This window comes from Tetrao urogallus (assembly GCF_951394365.1).
Source record: "Tetrao urogallus genome assembly, chromosome: 7".
Taxonomy (NCBI): Eukaryota; Metazoa; Chordata; class Aves; order Galliformes; family Phasianidae; genus Tetrao; species Tetrao urogallus.
Genome location: NC_136820.1, coordinates 21,861,149 through 21,881,393, shown reverse-complemented (window position 1 = coordinate 21,881,393; position 20,245 = coordinate 21,861,149). Strand labels below are relative to the sequence as shown.

At 49.1% G+C, this 20,245-nt stretch overlaps 1 protein-coding gene across 1 annotated transcript; it reads right to left on the bottom strand.

Moving 5' to 3' along the window:
* Positions 1 to 340: 340 nt before the first annotated feature.
* Positions 341 to 2,928, bottom strand: SP8 (Sp8 transcription factor; the record flags this gene model as incomplete). The annotated part of the gene is made up of 2 exons (XM_079538289.1): positions 341 to 1,816; positions 2,701 to 2,928. The coding sequence occupies 2 exons, from the start codon at positions 2,926 to 2,928 to the stop codon at positions 341 to 343; spliced, it is 1,704 nt and encodes a 567-aa protein (XP_079394415.1).
* Between the last annotated feature and the right edge of the window lie 17,317 nt (positions 2,929 to 20,245).

Sequence of the window (20,245 nt, the reverse complement as noted above, 5' to 3'; positions counted from 1 at the left end):
CAATCACCGACACGAGGGCGGTCCCGACGGGAAGGAGAACCGACGGCGGGCGCTGCTTTCGCAGCCCGGCGCGGAGCCCCCGCCACGGGAAGCGCCCGACCGCGGCCCCGGGACGCCGCTCCCGGACGGAAGTGCTGCGGTTTCCAGCGGGAGAAACGTGGCTTTTCCCACGGTGCGACCCGACAGGGGGTCCCTAAGGAACGGAGAGGGCAGGGGAGGCGGCCCCCGGCGGAGCTCCGCCGCCCGACTGGTGCGGTGCGGGGCCGGAGTGCGCTCCCCACGGGGCCGCGCGGGTACTTACGTGTCCGCGTCCCCTGCGCGGCGCTGCGCGGCGCCGCCGTCACTCGAGGCCGTTGCGGTGGCCGGGCTCGGGAGGCGGCAGCAGCTCCGGGGAGTGGCAGGGCGGGCTGCCGGCCGCGCTGTGCTCGCTGTCGGTGTCACTGCCCTTCTTGCCGCCGGGGCCGGGACCGGGACCGCCGCCGCCAGGTCCCCCGGCGCCTCCGGGGCCGCTGTGGGTCTTGACGTGCTTGCTGAGGTGGTCGCTGCGCATGAAGCGCTTGTTGCAGACGGGGCAGGCGAAGCGCTTCTCGCCCGTGTGGGTCCGCAGGTGCCGCTGCAGCTCGTCGGAGCGGGTGAAGCGCTTGCCGCAGAACAGCCAGTTGCAGACGAAGGGCCGCTCGCCCGTGTGCCAGCGCAGGTGCGCCTTCAGGTGCGACGTCTTGCCGTACACCTTGCCGCAGCCCGGGATGTGGCAGCTGTGCAGCCCCTTGCGCCGCAGGCTGGCCCCCGCCGGCCCCAGCCGCTCGGCCTCCTGGCAGTTGGGGCAGTCGCAGGTGGCGCGGCCAGAGTAGCGGCGGGCGGAGGAGCGCGGCGATGCGGAGAGCGGCGCGGCGGGGCCGCCGCCCAGCATGGAACCCCCGGCGCCGGCCAGCGGCGACGGGGCCGAGTCCGGGTAGGAGCCGGGCAGCACCGGCTTAAATCCGTCCATGAGGTGCTGCCCGGCGGGGCTGAGGAGGTGCGAGGAGGCGCCGCCGCCGAAAGCCGAGTGCCCGAGGCCCGAGTAATCCGAGTTGTAACCGCCCAACGGCGAGTGCAGCGAGGACTGGAGTCCGCCGGCCGCGGGATGCAGCGAGCCGGGCAGCGCGGCCGCCCCGTTGGGGCTCTGCACGTCGATCCAACCCGCACCCACGTCCCACCAGCTGGAGGCGCCCGCCGAGCCCACCTCGCCGGCCGCCAGCCCCGGGTGCGAGGGCTTGAACCACGACTCGTAGGGGTGCGCCATGCCCACCCGCGGGTAGATGCCCTGCAGCCCCTCCACCGACGCGTGCACCTTGGAGATGAAGACGGGCTGGTGAGCCGACTCCTGCCCCGCCGCCCCGCCGCCGCCGCCTCCCCCGCCGCCGCCACCGCCGGCGCTGCCCGGCGCCTGGAACACGGAGTAGTCGTTAGCGAAGGGCGAACTGGCGGCCGCCGCGCCGCTGGACGTCAGCGAGAATGCGCTGGAGCCCGGAGAGCCGCCGCAGCTGAACGAGTCCGAGACGAGCGCGGCCGCCGCCGCCGCCGCCGCCGCTGCCGCCGCCGAGGAGCCGTTCCGCGCCGCGCCCGCCACGCCGAAGCCCGGGAGGCCGGAGCCCACGGCACCGCAGCTGCCGGCCGAGGCCGAAGAGGAGGAGGAGGAGCGTTTCCAGGGGTGGAAGCCTTTGCCGAAGGAGGACGCGCTGTCCGAGAGGGCGGACGGCGAGGGACTGGGGCTTCCGATCTTGTTGCAGGTCGCGGCGAGCATGGCCAGCGGCGTGGAGCCAACCCGCGGTTCCTCCTGCGGGCACAGAGGGGACGGGGGCGTCCCGCCGGCGTTAGGCACCGAGCGGCACCGCCACCGCCATCCGCCCGCCCGCCGCCCCGGCCCGGCCCTGAGTCCCGCGGATCTGCTGCCGGTCCTCCTGCCCCGGGAGCTCGGGGGAAAGAGAGGGGGAGGGAAAAGTTGCTTCTGGTGCCGCAGCTTTGATATAGCTTAAAAGCTGCCACCAGCCCAGCGGCGGCTGCGTTCGTGCCGTTCCCCTCCCCGGGACCCTGCGCTTTCCGGTCCTCGGGGCAGATGGGGTGGTTCGTAAGTAGTGAAGCGCCGGCTTATCAAATAAATAATTAAAAATAAATTGAAAAGGCTTCCTTAAAGAGCCTCACGTACCAACCGTAACTAAATATATACATAAATTTTACATCTGTACGTATACACAAGTTGAACATACCTGCTGGACACGGCGGGCTGTGTTATTTTAAAGGGAAATAAAAAGCCACACTCGGTTGCAAATTAGAAACTGCGCCCTACAGAAGCGGCGGTGCCGGGGTTTCCCTTCCAACAGCAACATGTGCGGAGAAAGGCCGCGGTGCGGGCACAGCGCGCAGCCCGGGTGCTGGGGGCTGTTCCTACAAATGCCCTTAAACCTTTTCCTGTGCGCTGCAAAGTGACTCTGCCCCTTTTCCCCCTCTCGCTCTTTCTTTTCTCCGAAACTCACTTGTACTTAAGTTAAAAAAAAAAAAAAAAGAAAAGAAAAAAAAAAAAAAGAAAGGGAGGGAAAAAAAAAAAAAGCTCAATAGAGGAGACTGATAGCCCCGGTCAAGACAGGGGTTATTTTAACCCCCTCCAATCGACAATAAAAAGAAACTAATTAAACCAGCAAGAGAAAAAATCCTTAGACTCACCCCTAGAAGTGAAGTTGCCATCACACAAAAGTGCCCTCCTCTCAGAGGATCTTTTTTATATTGATAAATCAGAGGCAGTGTTTTTTTAGAGGTGTGCAATACAATGCTCAGTTCCGCCCATTCCACCACAATTGTAGCTCCCTCGCCGGCTTTGAAGTGCCGCTGAGCCGCCGCCAGCCAATCCCCGGCCCCGCCGCTCCGCTCGCCGACGTGACTGCGTGAGGTCATCAGCGCCGTCGAGCACGGCCCGGCCCGGCTCGGCTCTACCCGGTTCGACTCGGCGCGGTCCGGTCCCGCGGCCGGAGCGGTTCGCCCCGCGTGAGGCCCCGACGGAGCGAACGCCGCCCCTCGCCCCGCAGCCCCGGGAAGGGCGGCCCTGAGCCGTCCTCGCTCGGGCTGGTTGGTCCTGGCCGTCCCTTCCCACCCCTTCGAGGTGTGAGCGGGGCTGCTTGGATCTGTTCGCATTTCTGTACCGTCGCAGCGGTGGCAGAGCGCGGGAGCATTGTTCCTCCGGTTCCTCCGCACCGTCTCTCCCGTTCCCCCCGTCCGCAGCTCTGGGCCGGGCTCCCCTTGCCCCCCCACGGCCGCGGCTGCCCCCGGCCCGGCCCGCGATCTCTAGTAGAGAACCCCGCGGTGCGTTCGCGTCGTGGGGGCAGATATCCTTTCCCCTCGAGCTGTTCCGAGGGGATATCGACTGTACATCATATCTATTGATCGGGGGGTACCGTACATTATCATACTTTGAAGCAAGAGCGAAGTAAATTAATGAACTGCTTTCTTTCTCTGAAGGCTGACGGTTACCATAAATGTCGCGTTTCTCTCTGACTGATTTTCGCCTGTTGAGAAGGCGTGACAGGGCCAGCCCAGGAGGAGGAAGGGGTGGGGGAAGGAGGGAACTCCGTTTAACAAATAAAAAAGAATTAACTTCATTGCTTTGGTCTCCTTCTATAATGATATTCATTTTACAGACCTAATGCACACTTGTTTAAATTTCGGGTTTAATTTAATCAATACTATCACCCGCAAAGGGGGGAAGAACATTTCCCGGAGATACTCCCTTGCATGAATGCTTATTAACTTCTTACCTCCGCTTCCTTTATCTGCTGGAGGTGGGGAGGAACTATTAAGACATAGATCAGAAAGCGTAAGAGCAAAACAAGCATCGCGAGCGCTACATTTTAGAGGCACAGAAAATCCCATTTTGCGGCGTGCCGGGTTCCGCTTAGAGACCGACACGCGCCCCTTTCAGCCCCGGAGCGCGCAGGGTCGGCACTGCTGATGAATCTCTCGAAGAGAGCCGCTCCGGGTGGCTCTTCCCTTCGGCTCCGCGTTCTGTCCGCACACGGCCCTCACTCGGGCTTTTCTGCGCTTGTTTTAAGGCTCGCCCCGGCTTTTTAATTTGGGGCTGAAAGTTGTGGATTTTCAGCGCGCTTTTCCTTTAAAAGCGCCGCGCTGGAAATCGTGAAAAAACTAGTTGTACGAATAGTCGTGGGAGTTTGTACGAGGGAGCTGAATACAGAGGGAGGAAAAAGGCAAATCCATCAGAACTGAGGAGAAATCACAGCAAGTGCTGTCAGTGGCTTTCTCCTGTCGCTCCGAGTTTCACTGAAACTGGGAAATCAGCAGCTGCTGAACTTTGTGAGCGGTGAGCCGCTCCGCCGCCTTCCTCTGTGCGTCCGGCGATGCTGGGTGGGCGCAGGATTTAAGAAAGCGTAGGGTTTGGTTTGCATTGCCTTACTGACCACCGCACTTGAGGCTGCAGTCCATCAGCTTTGCGAAGCGGGGTTGGGGGGAAGAAGAGGGAGAGAGGCAACAAGCAGAAGTTTTCCCGAAATTAATTAAAACTTTTTTTTTTTTTTTTTTTTCCTTTCCGTTTGAAGTGTAATGTACGGGAGTAGATAGATGTTCGCACTGTTTCTTGAAAACCTGTGGGATCCACTCTCAATAAAGCTACAATCTATTAGCATTCTGTATGCATCTGCAGCATAAATTTCATTTGAATTTCAAATTTAATAAACCAGGAGGTTTTTAATCATCCCTGGTTTTATTTGTTTGATATTAACATGCTTATTGACCGGGTCTGTTGACCAGTTTGATCATTACAGGACAGCAAAAAGTTAATTAAAACGACCACAGCTCCTTAATCATATCATCTGTCTCATCCGTGTCGCTCCCTTTATTACAGCCTATGATGGATAGTCTCCCAGATTAATTTCTCTGTTTCTTCGATTTGGACAACAGCTTTTGGGACCTAATTTACATCCCGGGAACAACTTGCCCAAGTCTACCGAACATCTTGTGCCTACAATATCCATTAGCAAGTGCCGAACTTGAGCCGCGCCGACAGCCTCCGCGAACCTTCGGGGTTGGGCTATGGGGGGGTTCCTCGGAGAAACCCCCCGGCGCTCCGCTCGCAGGGAGATGGATGGATCCTCTTCCAGGGTCTGGTCCGCCCGCAGACAGCTTTGCGGCGTGGTGAGAGGTTTCTCTTTGGGGAAGGAGAGGTCTCGCTGCCTATCTGCAAAGGCAGAGCTGGAAGGATTGAAGTGCCCGCTGCCCACGCCGGATGGTGAATGTCACTATTAGGAAGCAGCACGGCATGTCCTGCGTGTGGTTACGCTTACACCGCCGGGTCGCCGCGTTCCGCCTCGGCCGGCACGCGGCTTCTGGCCCCGTTCCCGTGGGCAGCACGGGGGAGCTCCTTCCCCGCGTTGCCCGGGCCGTGCTGCCCCGGGATACGGGCCCCGCGGTGCCCCTGCACCTGGCATTGTCACTTGCGGCATTCCTTGACCGAGGGGTGACAGCAAACCCCTAGCCGGGCTGGGATGGGGATTACCACGTCAATGAAACCAAACGTCCGGAGAGGAGCGTGAGGTGCCGAGCGGGCAGTGATGGTGGTTAACGCCGTTATTAACCATCGCTCACACCGCTGCGGTTCACCTGCGACGTTCCCCATTGTCCGGCTGCGTCGTTTCGTCGGACTGCAGCTGGCAAAACGTGTACTGGCACAAGCGGACCCCGTGTGTGCGCGGGTGCTGCGTTCATTGCAGCGCGGGGTTCCGAAGTTAATTCATCCGTCGTTGCAAAAGTGTGTTCAGGTACTGCAACCCCTGCCCCAGCGCCGGGCGGCCTGGCTGCTCCATGGGCTGCGGGCAAGGAGAGACGGAGCGCTTTGTGGGGGGCTTGGGAGGGGAGCACACGACAATCCAGCAATGTTCCCGTCACTCGATAGGCGAAAGCTCCGTGCACAAGTGTGCGTGCATGGGGAGGAAGAGGCATCCTCCATCCGCGTCTCCCTCTTCCTCTCCCTTTTTCCTCCCATCCCAGTTCGCCCCCCCCCCAATATTTTATCTCCAATTCCCGGTACTTCCCGGGAGCTCCCATCAGTACCGGAGCAGCGGAGGGGACAGCGAGCACCAGGCGCTGCCACCCGCGGGCACTGCGCGCAGCCCCGCGCCCCGCTCCTGCTCCCAATAGATTTGTTTAAGGCGCATTCTGCTTTTCTTATTATCCATCACTTTCTCCCAGGCGCCACTTACAGTTAAAAACTACTAAATTCTTCTCTTCGGTGGTATTGATTTCTTTTCATTCTGCTCCGTTAGGAGAGGAGGTAATGCTTCCAGATTACCCCGCGTCTCCTCCAGACGGTTGACAATTGCAATCGCAGTTTCGGGAAGATAAATGTTACTTTGGGAATTGTGTTTAATTACAAATAATCTGGGACCCGCTCCGTGTCCGATGGTTTAACCACACATGTGCTCAAATCATTGTACGAGCAGTACAGGCGGGTGGCGATGTACAGTGACTGCCTGAGAGATCGGAGTGCAGGGCAAGGGCTCCCTCTGAAGCAGGGTCGCGCCCCGAAATGCTGTTGCTCGTGTAAAGGTGTATATAATTGTGCATACAAATGCTCATTCCCGTGTGCGTGTGCACGCGTATGTGTGGGTGTGCTTGGACACTTGAAAATACACGGTCTGAGAAAAATCAGTCTGAAGATAACACAGGAGAGAAGGAATGCTTTCTACGAACGTATGTATGTATTGATTTCTATATTCTACCAACTACCAACAAAAAAGTGGCAATTTGGAAAAAAAAATAATAATATATCAAAGCCACGCGACGTTTCTTGCTGCCGTTTGCGAAGTGCGAGAAGCCCCGCTGCTCCGAGCGAGCCGTACCTGCGGGCGAGCAGCAACGTCTGTCCGCGGCAAGCGCGCACTGAGACTGCATCGCAGCCTCCTCTCGTTCGGAGCTCCCGCGATTTGACTCGAGAGACCCTAATATTGATATATTTACTGCTCCTCTTACAATGTACCCGCCACCTTCCCCTGTCGCTATTTGCAGAGCAATTAGGTGGCCCCTCGTCGCTCCCCCAACCCGGCAGCTGATTAGCGGGGCTGGGGGCGGGGGGGGGAGGGTGGCAGGAGGGCAGCGGGAAGGGGACAAGGTGGCAAGCAGGTTATTCCCTTCACCTGACCTGGCTGTAGGAGCGAGATGAGCAGCACTGAACAGATGTCCCCATTTAAGCCATTCTTTTCCCACATGCCCGCTGGATGCTGCCACGGCGCAGGAAGCTTGCTGCAGACCTGGCCCATTCCCGGCCATTATGGCCAAGTTATTCTGGACCAGTGAGCACGAACAAAATGGGCTTCAGATCGCGTGCTTTAGAATAATTCGACTCCGCGCCCCGGCAAAGCCCCCTCCCTCTATTCTTTTAAGTCTTGGGTGGGGAGGAGGGGGGACAGGGACGCGTTTCGGCTCCGATCGCAGGAGAAGAACTTCTCAAAAGATCGTTAGCTCCTTCCTCCCCCGCTCTCTTCGGCAAATATGGTATAATTTACAGAGCAACTTAATAATCCGAGGGGCACCGCAGAAGCCCTTTGCGTTGTAAACCGCTTCTAATTACCTGCCAGAGCAATTAGCTGACTATCACGAAGAAATTAGATCGCTCAATGTAGCATAAATAATGTGAATAATTTTGTAAGGAGAATGGAAAGCGAGACCTGGTGTTTCTTTATAAGGAAATAACACCTCGTACTGTACGAACCCTACATGAACACATATTAATGTCTAGGCATGCACGGAAATGAATCCGAACATGAACCCTCTGGCTTAGATTCAGCACTTTGTTCATTTACATACGCGGGGTGAAAGTCGGCTTCCAGGCGTTTAGATACAGCGCTCTTCCAGATCACAGTAATTAACACATAGCGACTTCAATAGGAAAACCTGTTTTCCAGATGATTTTTACAATGCGGCTTTATGTCTCATTTGGCAGTTTAAATAGCTGGAGTTGTTTTCTGGCTGCATCTCCACTATCATCTGTTGAGCATATTTTGCCTAGAATACTGACCAAAATTTACAGGCAGATTTCTTTATCAAACAGACGACTGGGATGCTGCGTATGCAGCGTATGATTTCCGGAGTATTCTCTTCTACTGGTCAGTTTTTCGAGAAGATTATACGGAAATGCCCTTTAAAAATATGCTATTTAAAATTATATATATATATATTGCCATATTTCGCCTTTGCAAGAATAGCTGAATATATTATTTCAAAAGGAAAATGTTGTTTTCCAAATTCAAATTCACAGGTTACAGACACACTGCGGAAATATAGGTTGGTAAGCGCTTTAGAACTCGGCTATTAAATCAGGTCTTGGCGAGGCATTTCTGCACGCTGCTGGATGTACAGCTGTGGGATTCGGGAAGGATGCTGTGCCCACGAACGGCGTGCAATGGAAGTGCCCTTACAGCCGAGCTTGGCTCAAGGGGACGGAGTTTGCTCCTGCTGGGCGAGAAGGTGCCAGGTCGCAGCGGAGCTGAGCGCAGCCCAAACTGCGGCTCGGATGCACTGTGGGATTCTGCATAACTCGTTAGGAGCGCTCTGGGTTACGGATAAACAAAACTAATTAGGCTGGTCTTTGATAAATAGAAACAGCAGCACGTACAGTGATTCTTTTTCAGGCATCTTCGAAGGAGGAAAAGATCAGTGTGCGATCAAATCTGCCGTAGTGCTTCGTTTTCTCCTGTTCCTACGCTAGCAGAGCGGCTATGGAACCAGGAATGTCCCATGCAGCACCCCGTCCCCAGGCTGTCCCCGCAGAAGTCGCAGCGATAGCTGAATTCTGAGCTTCCCCGGGGCTGAACGGGACTGTTCAACTGCTCCGCAGCCTCGGCGTAGCCGGAGGAATTGTACTGCATGTTTAACGATTGCTGCTCATCGGCTAATTAGAGACGGCTTTGAAGCTCTATTACCGGCAGCAAAATTATTGCGGTCAGTTTAGGCCAAATTCTGCAGTCCTTAATGGAGCGAAACTCCCATTGAAGTCAATGGGATAGAAGTCAATGGGCGTTGTGCTCTATTAAGGAGCAGAGAATGTGCTCCTTTGTGAGATCGAGATTAAAAATCGCTATCGATAAGAGGTCCGTTTAGGACGGTCACGCTCTGCGGGCGGGATCTGATGGGCGAGCTGAGAAGGGCCCGATCGCGTTTGAGCCCCGGGACCCCCCGGCAGGATGGGTGCGGAGGACATCGGTCCTCGGGCAGGACGGGACAAAAGGGCTTCAAGGGGGGTCCTCCAAAGGAACCGGCTGCCCCCGGGCACTGGGGCGAGAGGCGTTGGGTTCGTTCCGCGGCCACGGTGCCGGTCCTGGAGCGATACCCGCTCACCACCACGGGGTCGTTCCCGAGTCCGGCGCTGGGTACCGGCACTGCGAGCACACCGTGACCCAGCCCTGCGAAGCCCACGGACATCATTTGGATAGCAATACAGGGGGCTGGGAAGTCTCGTTTCGAACTGTGACCACCCACTGCTATCAACGTGATTTGACAGTCAAATTAGGAGCGGGTTTAAGTTGCTGCTTTTGACTGACTCTTGAACTCTGAAACGACTTTCGATTGAGCATTACACAGTATTTCCTTATTATAGGAGCGAAATAGCACTGAAAATGCAAGAGGAAGAGCCTGTTTTACGGGACTGAAGAAAATGTTGAGGTTGTTTAAATAGCACTATAGCTCAATATTCTTCTTCGTGGGAGGCGGGGTGCAGGGCAGAGGTGGGAGAGAGAAACACAGCGAACCTCCTTTCTTCTTTTCCTGCCCTGGTGGAAAGCAGAAAGCTTCAGGAAAACTTCACAGCCTTTTTCCCCGAGAGCGGAGGGGCACACACAGCTGATCCTCTAGGAAGCTGCACACAATTAAGACTCATTTTCTTTCTGCTGGAACAATTAATTGTACAAATGAAAGGTCAGGCATGTGCTTTGCCTATGTTTATCAACCACAATAATGAGCCCCTTCTATTTTTGTCTCTTGCTGCATTATATTGCAATAAACTGTTACTGCAGTTCTGTGTCTTTCAGTAATCGTCTTCAAAGGTGATTCTGCAAAGCTGAGCAGTGTATATCCATTTCCTAACCATTTCCAAAGCTTCCAATGGATGGGATGAGAGGTGTGAAGCCCCCCACACCCACAGAGCAGCACAGCAGAGCAGCACAGCCTTTTGCCTGAAGTCCCTCCTGGTGCCCTGGCTACTGTGGCTGAGCCTGGAAGGCCCCGCTTTGCTCTGGCAGCCCTTTGTCCCTTGTGGTCTTTGTCACTTCGTGCAGTGTTGGTTGGACCCTATCCCTATTCTCAGGGCTCCAGACCACCTGAGCATGTTCTCCCTATTGTAAATGCAGTACTACCAAAGAGAAAGACTGGCAGCACCTCTCTCCCCATTGCAGGTTTTTCTCCCCATCACAGAAGACCTCTGCTTGAGAGCAAATCATTAATTCAGCCAAGTCCTGGACACATTTTAACCAAAGGACACACATTTTCCATGTCAGGTCCATGGTGTAGTGAGTTCAGTGGACCACAAATTGTTCCTTTCGAATAGAAGTCTGGTGTTCAATATTCTCAGTTTTACTCCTTTCCTTGTTACACAGAGAATGGGCACACTTCCAGCAGCGCTATCCTCAGTGGGAACACAGCTGGTATTGATAAAGAACTTTGCTCCCATCCTGTTTGCTACTCTGCATGCAGCTTTCTGGGATGTTTACCTACGTGTGTTATTCTCCCTAACTAAAACCTGTTCACTGCTGACAGTTTCAGTAGATGTGTTTTTCACTAATTTGTCCTTGCTGAACAGAAACATCTCTACGCTCCTTAGACATGAGCTGAAGGAGCAGAATAACTCCATGGAGACCTAGAAGGAAATTTCAGGAGCTCTGCAGAGCACAGGAGAAGATTCTTATTTCTTTTGTTAAAATATGTAATATGTTGTGACTGAGTCCATTACATTTGTTTTAAGTCATGTTGGCCTGAGATGCTCAGAAGATGTCTCAGAGGAATCAATCCCCACGAAACCCCGAGATGTGGTTCTGTTTCTCTCTCCTTGGATAGAAATCACTCAGCCTGCCCTGTTTCCTGGAACATTCAAACATACAATGCTTTCTTGCACCTGGCAACTGTGAGGAGACCAGTGCTGTCCAATCTAGTATGAAGCTCCATGTCAGCTGGCCTTTGAATCCAGCATTTCTACCATGACTAAGTGGAAAAAAAACAACATTGGTCCAGAAGTGGAGGGGAAGAAAGCTCTGGTGAACCAAGGATGCAATGGGGCCCTTGGGAACAATCTGGTGGTTGACTTCACACTGAACACACCAGCTGACATTGAGATCCGCAAGACTCAGAGCACTTCGTCCTGCATGAGGAGGGGCCAGCACTACTGCTCAAGGTGTGTTTTGCTAATTGTCCAACAACTGCCCTGCACCGGAGCCATGGGATGAAAGGCCACAGTGACCCTCACTTGGCTGGCAGTAGAACGTGCCGCTGCTCTGACAGGCCACTCACTGTTGTGCTGGTGGAATGCTGTTCTTCAAACACAGAGCAAAGGCTCGGTCTGAATTTACTGGAGTTGCCCATCTTGGAGAAGAAAAACGCAACAGAATAAGCGCAGGCCTTTTCCACAGTGGGACAGAGTTCTTCAAGGACCCTGACACTTGCCGGCATCCCACCCGAGTCAGGCAGCCTGCCTGTGCCCCCTGCCCGGCCTCACAGCCTCCCATCCACGCACAGACCTGTTCCCTTCGCAACACCTCCACGCAGAGCGAACAACGGCACAACTCCGCGCTCTGCCCCCCGGAGCTCACTCACACGCCATCATTTCCCAAACCCCGGCCGCGACCCTCCCTCTCAATCACCTCCGCCCCCCGCGCTGACAACCGGGCAGGGCGCTGCACAAAAGGTCGAGGCCGCGCGCCGCGACGCGGCCGTCCCCGCCCGGCCCTCCTCCGGCCCTCCTCCGCCCCTCCGCCTCCCGTTCTCCTCCCGCTCCCGCCCCTCTCCGCCCTCTCGGCGGGAGCGGCGCCCTCACAGGCGGCCGCGCAGGGGGCCGGCCCGAGCCGAGCCGGGCTGCTCTGCCGCCGTGCAGAGGGCGGTTGTTGACGGCCCTCGGGGGCGGTTGCAGTGGGCGGTGGGGCGGGCGGGGTGAGGGCCTCGTCCCGCCCCACGCACACGCGGCGCTCCCCGCGACTGGGAGCTGCTGGATGTGCCCTGTAGGAGCCCCACGGCTTCTGCAGAGCCCTGGGCTCCGGTGCGAGCTGCCTTCCTGGCGGTCCCTCCCTGCTCAGGTGTCCGCGTGGTGCTGACCGCGGGCTGGGAGAGGTTTTAAGGCCGTCAACAGACACAAATCTCCTTTTTACGCAAGCAAAGCGTATGCTGACGGATAACAGTCATATACTTCCCCATGCTCACATCGGGGCGTGTAGGCTTCAGTATGGTAATCGCCAATTAACAGGGACCTGCAATCTTGATGACTGCTAAATGTTTGTAATTGGAATGTAATTTGTCTGTATGCTGACTCTGTATCTTTCAAATACTGCTGTTCAAAATTGACTTTCACATTTTATGGGATAAACTGTTTTTTTTTCCCTGAGACGTTCTTAGCTAATGAAAAATTGAAGGCACTGTAAAGAAATACCCTTTATATACCAGCTCATATCGTGTTGTATTAAAAGTAGGTAAAAGAGCTAAATATGAATAGCTAAACAGACCTTCTGAAACGGTTAAACTCCATTTATTGGCAAATTAGAAATCTGATAATGTTGAAGAAACTTGTCCTTGAGGCAGAGAGTCTGCAACTGTTTCTTTATTTGGAAGGCAGTCAGTGCTTCATACAGGATAGCTGTTGAACACTAATTAGACACCACACAACAAACGCTTGGGGACATATTCCAGCACAAATTTAGAAGCCTGGTATGTGCAGGAGTAAAGACAAATGTCATTACAAGGGAGAAACCGACACTGAGTGGAGTCTATGCCACTTTTTTTTTTTTTTTTTTTTTTTTTGGAATTACTGTTTCCACAGAATCACTCAACAGATAACATCATGTTAGTAGTTACTAATGTATTCATCCACTTTCTTCAGTGCTAGGGATACTGCCTGCAACTGTTAAGGAAGCAGCTGGCTTTTTAATACAAATAAACCAGGCTCTGAGACTGTCAATCTTCTTTGTTTGACAGAGAGGAGTTCCCGCCTGCACTGAAAGAATAGCTCAACATCTGTCATCCCATTCTCTGCCATGGCCCAAAATCAGGAAGACTACAGCTGTCCTGCTCCTTTCAGATACTTCTGGGATAGAGAGGTAGGAGGACTGAGTGTTTGGTCAGCGTGTTCATCACGCATTAAGCAAGGCTCTACAAGACCTTGCATGTAATTGTATTGTTTTCCCACTGCCTGAATAGCAGAATTTGCAGTTTAAAAGGTCCTATGTGCTCTCTCTCTCTCTCTCTTTTTTTTTTTTTTTTTTCCTAACTAGTTCAGTCTGAACTCACATTTGTTAATAGAATGCATTTTAATTGAATTTAAAGTGGTTAGTGATAATTTATACCTAAGTGTGTGGCACATGGGCATGTAAATTTCAGATTTATGCATGAGCGTAAAGCAGAAAATATTTGTTCTTACAGGTTGGGAATTATACTACAACTGCTGAGTGCTGGATGAAGATGAAAATGAGAGATGTACATTAGTGCATTCCTTGCAAGCCCCAAAATAGTATCTTTTATGATATCTCTGTATGGAAAAGAGGGAAAGGAATGGGGAGGAAGGGAAGAGGCTGGGAAGAATATGTTATCATTTTAATAAATATTTAACCACAAACTTTCATCAGTTCATTTGTTTAATATCTATCAAATTAGTAAATATACATTTATATATATAAAATAGAAATTCAAGACATTTTTTTGAGTGAATTATACTATTTTCTTACAGTAGCAGTCAAGTTAGAAGTCAGTGGTAGATTGTGTGTTTCTTTTCTTACAGCCACAATTGAGAGCTGCTGCAATAAACATCAGAGTCCAAACCAGTGGCAATTACTTTAGGTATACACCTCTCCAACCTGCAGTTTAAACTTCACAGTCCCAAGATTTGGGGAAAGCATAACAAAGTGTAAAATGCTCAGAGGAATTTAGGCATTGTGAAAACAGCAGAATGCACAAACTGAAGTTAGGCCTTCGGGCTCCTTGTCATACCTATGGTGACAGTCAAGCTGTGGTTGTGTGGTGATTCTGATTTGGCTGACATCCATGCTGCTGAAAGAACAGCTCAGCTGCACTGTCATGCTGTTACCTCCTACGTAGACTGAAGTATGTTACACAATGTTTACTTGCTGATCTTTGGCACAGAAAAATGGCGGCAAAAAGAAGGTGGCTTCTCAGCAAGGCTGGTCTTCATTCATTTAGGATTTTATAAATAAAAATAAATTAATTACATTTTTTCCACAGATGTACCCGTGTAATCCCAAGAAATTTATTTTAAGGAAGTGATTAAAAAAAGCAGGTTTAGGTTCACAGACTCTACTGCAGAATGCAGAAGTAAAAAACACCAGAAATATGAAAATCTGCACTAAAGAGGAGAATCGCGCATGATGAGATCCACCCATATCCTTCAGTCTTTCTGGATCAGGAACAGAAGAAAATACCTTCTGTTTAATCATCTTCTTTCCATATACCTGCCAAACTTTTTTTTTTTTTTTTTTTTTTTCTTTTTATGTGTGTCCCGTGTGAGTGAAGTTCTTGTCTTCATCAAGCCCCTTGATTTTTGGAGACAGCAACCAATCTGGTACTTCGCAAGGTATAAAAAAGTTTCTGCTCCTCTGTCTCTATAGCATTGGATCTAATATCCAAAGCATCAGGGGAAGTTTTTAGTCAAAAGAAATATAATTTAAGGGAAGGATGGGGATTCACCTCACAGCCCAAAGACAGGAAGCACATCTACTTGTTTCTGCTGGGGAAGAAACCTGGAAGTGGGTTAGCTGTTGTCCCTCTCTCATTCCTTGGAAAAGGCAGTTAGCAGTTGAAATAAATAAACTCTGGCCTGTAAATTCCATTTTCCAACAGGAATATCCCCATAAGTTTTTTTTTAGATCACAGCGTACAGAAATTTCCTTGGGCTTTGGAACAGAAGGCAAAAAAACTATTGCTAGTTCTACACAGCCTATGTGTATTTGGTTTTGCTACATGTCTTTTTACTGAGTCCTGAAATTTTCAAAAGAGCATTTTGTTTTCAAATCTGGAAGAATACCAAATATTTTGACACCATACAATTACAAGAATTATCAATATTGTAACATATCCTGGGGGTAATATGACTGAGTACCTCCACAAAATCTTTCCAGAAGGCAGATCCTAAAAGTTAATAAGCTTAGAAAGAGTTTAATGAGTATAAAGACACTGAAGCAATTCAGGGCATTTGTCTTTGTTCTGAGTAAAGGAGTCACACTTACATTCTTTATTATGGAGTGTAGCTTGTGCTTTGGATTGACAAACTTCAAAGAGAAGTTGGACTAACTTAAGTGAAATAGAGACAAATTTTCAACCTTAAATGACCTGACCAAGATAATATTGTCAGACAGCTACCAGAAAAATTCTTTCCACTGCTAAAGTGAGAAACAACACTACTATCAGTTACATCAAGATCCTTTAATACAGTGTTAAATTTGCATAACAGATATAAAAATTATAGAATTTATATAACAAAGCAAACAGAACTGTTAACATGGTTGTCCCAATCTACACACAAGTAACTCTGATAAAGAGAAAACTGTCTCATGAAGGGAAAACTGTCTCATGAATTCCTGGCATAGATCACAGAGTATATATGCTGGTTTCTTAGTTCAAAAAAGACAGGAATCTCATACAAGAAGTTCAGTGGAGGGTCACAAAGATGACTAAGGGGCATCTCTCATATGAGGAAAGGCTGGGTCTGTTGAGCCTGGAGAAAAGAAGACCAAGAGGGGATTTGATCAGTGTTTATAAATATCTCGAGGGAGGTGGGAGGCAAATGGATGAGGCCAGACTTGGTGGTTCTTGATGGTTGTGTAGCAATAGGACAAGGATTAATGACTGAGAACTTGAACATAGGAAATTCCATTCAAACATGCAGAAGAACTTCTTTATGGTAAGGGTGATGGAGCATTGGAATTGGGTGCCCTGAGGAGTTGTGGAGTCTCCTTCTGTGGTAATATTCAAGACCTGACTGGATGCCCACCTGTTTTGTAGACTACCTGTGTTAGCAGAGGGTTTGGACTCGCTGATTTCTTGAAATCCCTTCCAACCTCTGCAATTCTGTGATTCTCAGTCTTTAGTGTTCATACCATCCCACAGCGGTACAACTACCCTACAGAGCTTATTCCAGCAGATTACCTCTTGCTGTCTCAGTGATCCCGAAGACTGCAGGACTCACCCACTGAGTTGTTCCAACCAATTTCCAGGTCTTTTTGCTTCATACTAAAATGTAGGTAGGAGTCTACTTCGGGCTATGAACCATTCTGTCTCAGGTGAAGGCATTGTGATTGTCCCTGATTTCTAGATTGTGTTTGTACTTTTTTGCTCCACTTAACCTAGCTAATGGTTAAATTGTTGTCTGAACAAGATGAAAATTTATTTGTTATGTAAAGAAGAGCCCTTAAGTCCAAAGATTATTTGTGGGTCTAGGTCTTTCATGGAAAAGAAAATAATCAAATGCTAAATAAATATATCGTTAATGTATTGGTAATTCTCATCTTTCACAGAAAACATTTCTACTGGACATGGTGATCAGCCAATCACCACCTTTAGAGATACACGTTATGGATGGTTGCACAGGTCACCAAAATGCAGTGTGAGAATGTTGTGGTGTCCTGCTGGTGCTTCTAATTCAGCTCCTCATTGTTCTCTTACTTGGAGCTTTGATAGCTGATGTGGCAAACTGTATAATGGAAAGTCAGACTGAACAATGTTGTACACTCTGGCCAACTACTGTTTCTGGCTTATTAGATCCATCATTAGAGCATCAACAGGCTACTGAGAACTGGAGTACAGTGGCGATAACTGCCAAGTCATTGCCCATTCATTCACAGGCTGCCTCTCTGTGTAGGCAATAAATGCATCTTGGTGCAAAACTTGAATATTTCTTACAGAGGATCAGGTTATAAAATAGGATAAGAATCAGTAAGTAGCCAAATATAAAGCATAGCCAGTTGTAATGGAACCTGCCACACACACATGTGCACAGCTTGTATTTTTGGGGTATAAATCATTTTGTCTTTGATTGTCAAAGGGATATGAGTTATAACATGAAAAACAAAGAGATGGGAGCAGTCAGAATTCAATCAGGAAATGAGATAAGAGCTCAGGTATATACTAGGAGAAGGGCACTACTGGCACAAAATCCTCTCAAGATTTGTCACAACGTTTCACAGCTGCAAAGCAAAACAACTGCAAAATCTCCTGATAGGATGTTGCATGCTGTATGGGAACTGTTGAATCATGGCCTGCATCTCTGATTGATCACCTGAGGAGAGTACTGAGCCAGCCATGGGAACACAGGTGAAGGCAATTCACCTGTGTGCTTGGAAGGGGTGGAGCCTGTCCTGGACCCCATTTAAGAGCTGACAGACACTAAGGAATGATTTTTCTTGGGAGGTTGCTCTTTGTGGAGTTTTTGTGAGCCTACAAAGCTGGTGAGCACTTTTCATTTATTTTTCATTTATTTTTCATTTATCTCTAATTTGCTTTTCTGGATCTGATAAGCATACCAGCCAATCTTCTTTGCACACTTATTGCTCATACAATACTATACAGCATCTGTATACTTACTGATCTTACGCATGTATTTTTGTGGTGGGTTCATATTGAGCTCAGCAACTACCATTGCAGCTGGCCTTGTGTCATTCTGACTGGTAGAAGGTGGTGGTGTGAACTGCAAGATGCCAGTGATGCTGAAGAGGCATCCTTGGCATTCCTCTCTCAGGCAATGAGCTGAGGTGGTTCAACATCATAGGCTAGAATATGCTGGAATATAATGAAAAAGCAAGAAGCTGCTGTAAGTAAAATCCAAATAGGCAAAAAGAGAAAGCAAACCCTCTGGGTGAAAATAGCTGAATGGTGGATAAAAGGATTTTCCCAGAATACTAATGCTCACAGTGACCTCTTGTCTATTCCTGTTGTAGTCTCAAGCTTCTCAAGTGATTCAAGCAGGTGTTATGTAAGTGGCCACTTGCTGTGTGTTCCTTATTTTGAGTTCACATCTTAGATGCTTGAGACTGAGTCACAGAAGTGCTGAGTGTTCACAGATGCTGCTGATATCAATGGGATTTGTGCTTTAAATGTATGAAGTACCATAAAAATGCTAAGTATCTTGCAAAATCTGGCTCTAAGCACATCATATTGCAGACCCAAATTAGTGGACATGTTCATTAATCTTGACCATAATGGCTCAATACTTCAGTTCCCCATCTGTAAAGTGAGTCTAATAGTACAGTCTCACTTTACAGGTTTAAAGATAAATTAATTAGTGTTTGGGAAGCACTCAGAAACCCAGCAGAAAATGCTGTGGAAGCACCCATAAAGATATTAATAATTCAGTATTCTGCACAGGGTTTGAATGATGTGCAGTAAGGAAGGCATGGAGCCACATATTGAGTGATAAGAATAAAAAGAATATTGAACAGCTGCTCACTCAGGGAGCATCGTCCACCCTATGCACTGAATGATGTATGTGTCTGTGCAGTTAAAGACTTATTATCATGCGTATGTGCAATGAGCACAAATTAAAGTTTTGAAGGCAATGGATTGTTCTGAAGTTTAGACAGCTTAAATCTGCAACAAGAACACACGTTCACTATTTATTTATTTATTGTGATCATTTCTGTATTTCTGTGTTTCTATCTTGGAAGATACAGGAGGTTTTCTGTGTTGGTGAACTCAGTGATTAATTACATGACACAGCCACATGGCCAAGTTCACTGTGGGAACAAATATATTGATTTCCAGGGGTGAATTTGGTTCAAATCTTTGTCTTGCGTGGTTTCATAGTGGATGCTGGTTAGAAGTGGGACAGTAAATGTTTTCCAGGGACAGAGTAACAACCTCATCTTTTGGCCTTACTTTGTGTCAGGGTTTTTGGTGGTTAATGTAGTGTTTGGAAAATTGTGAAAACTTCCATTCCAAAAATGAAGTTATTGCTAAAGCAAAATTTCCTCTATTTACGTATAAATATCCCCTTTTGGTGTGACTGAATACCTTTCTCATTTATAATGAAATAGCTACAAGCACACCAATCAAATTGTGAGACACAGGTGTTTGATTAAACTGGCTGTATGTATCTTCAGATGCAAAACCAATCTTTCTGAATTCTACCTGATCCAAATGTATAATCTGTATTAAATCTATTATGAATGGATTCCTCAATAAGATGACTTGATCTCGGCCCCATGGAATTTGTAAAATCTTTACAATAAAAATGTCTTCTGCTCATGTAAGCGTATAGGTGGTTTTTTTTTTTTTTTTTTTTTTAGTATGTCATCTGCCTATATCTAAAGGACCGAAAGCTTGGATTTTCACACTGATGTGGAGCAGCCAATGAACATTTTGCTCTTCTACTATCTGTGAACAGTCCATATCTGGTCACTTCAAACCTGTCACCCACTTACAACTTCAAATGTTGGAAAGAATTGGGCTAATATTTTAAAGTTATGTTTGACTGGTCATTTAAAAACAGTTACACATACCTGCTTCTCCCTTTTCTTTGGCCTCACTTTATCCTAGATTTCAAAGCAAAAGTCATGCGTTCTAAACTAGATGCAGTTCTGGTCCTGGTTAGCTTTCTTCTTATGGTAATTTAAAGCTCATTTCAGAGAAAATGTACGTAGGTTCATCACTTGTCATGAGAGAATTTTAAGTATTAAATCATATTGATTTAAGCAAACCCTTTATTTTATTTGCACTTCCAAATACTTTCCTGAACGCAGAGACTTTTCTATGGAGAATACGTCATTGTTCGTTTATGCAACTCCCCTTTTTACTTTTTTCTCCAGAAACTTATTATCTACTCCAAGATTAAAAACATTTTAAAACATATAAGCTGCAAGAAATAGCATCTTGTTGATTTCCAGGAAGTCTACAATACACCCTCTAATATATTCAATGAATTATTTATTTCTTAAAGAGATACAATAAATCTTTACCTACTGTATTTGATGATTTTCATAGTAGGAATAATAAGTAACATGATTTGAGTGTGATT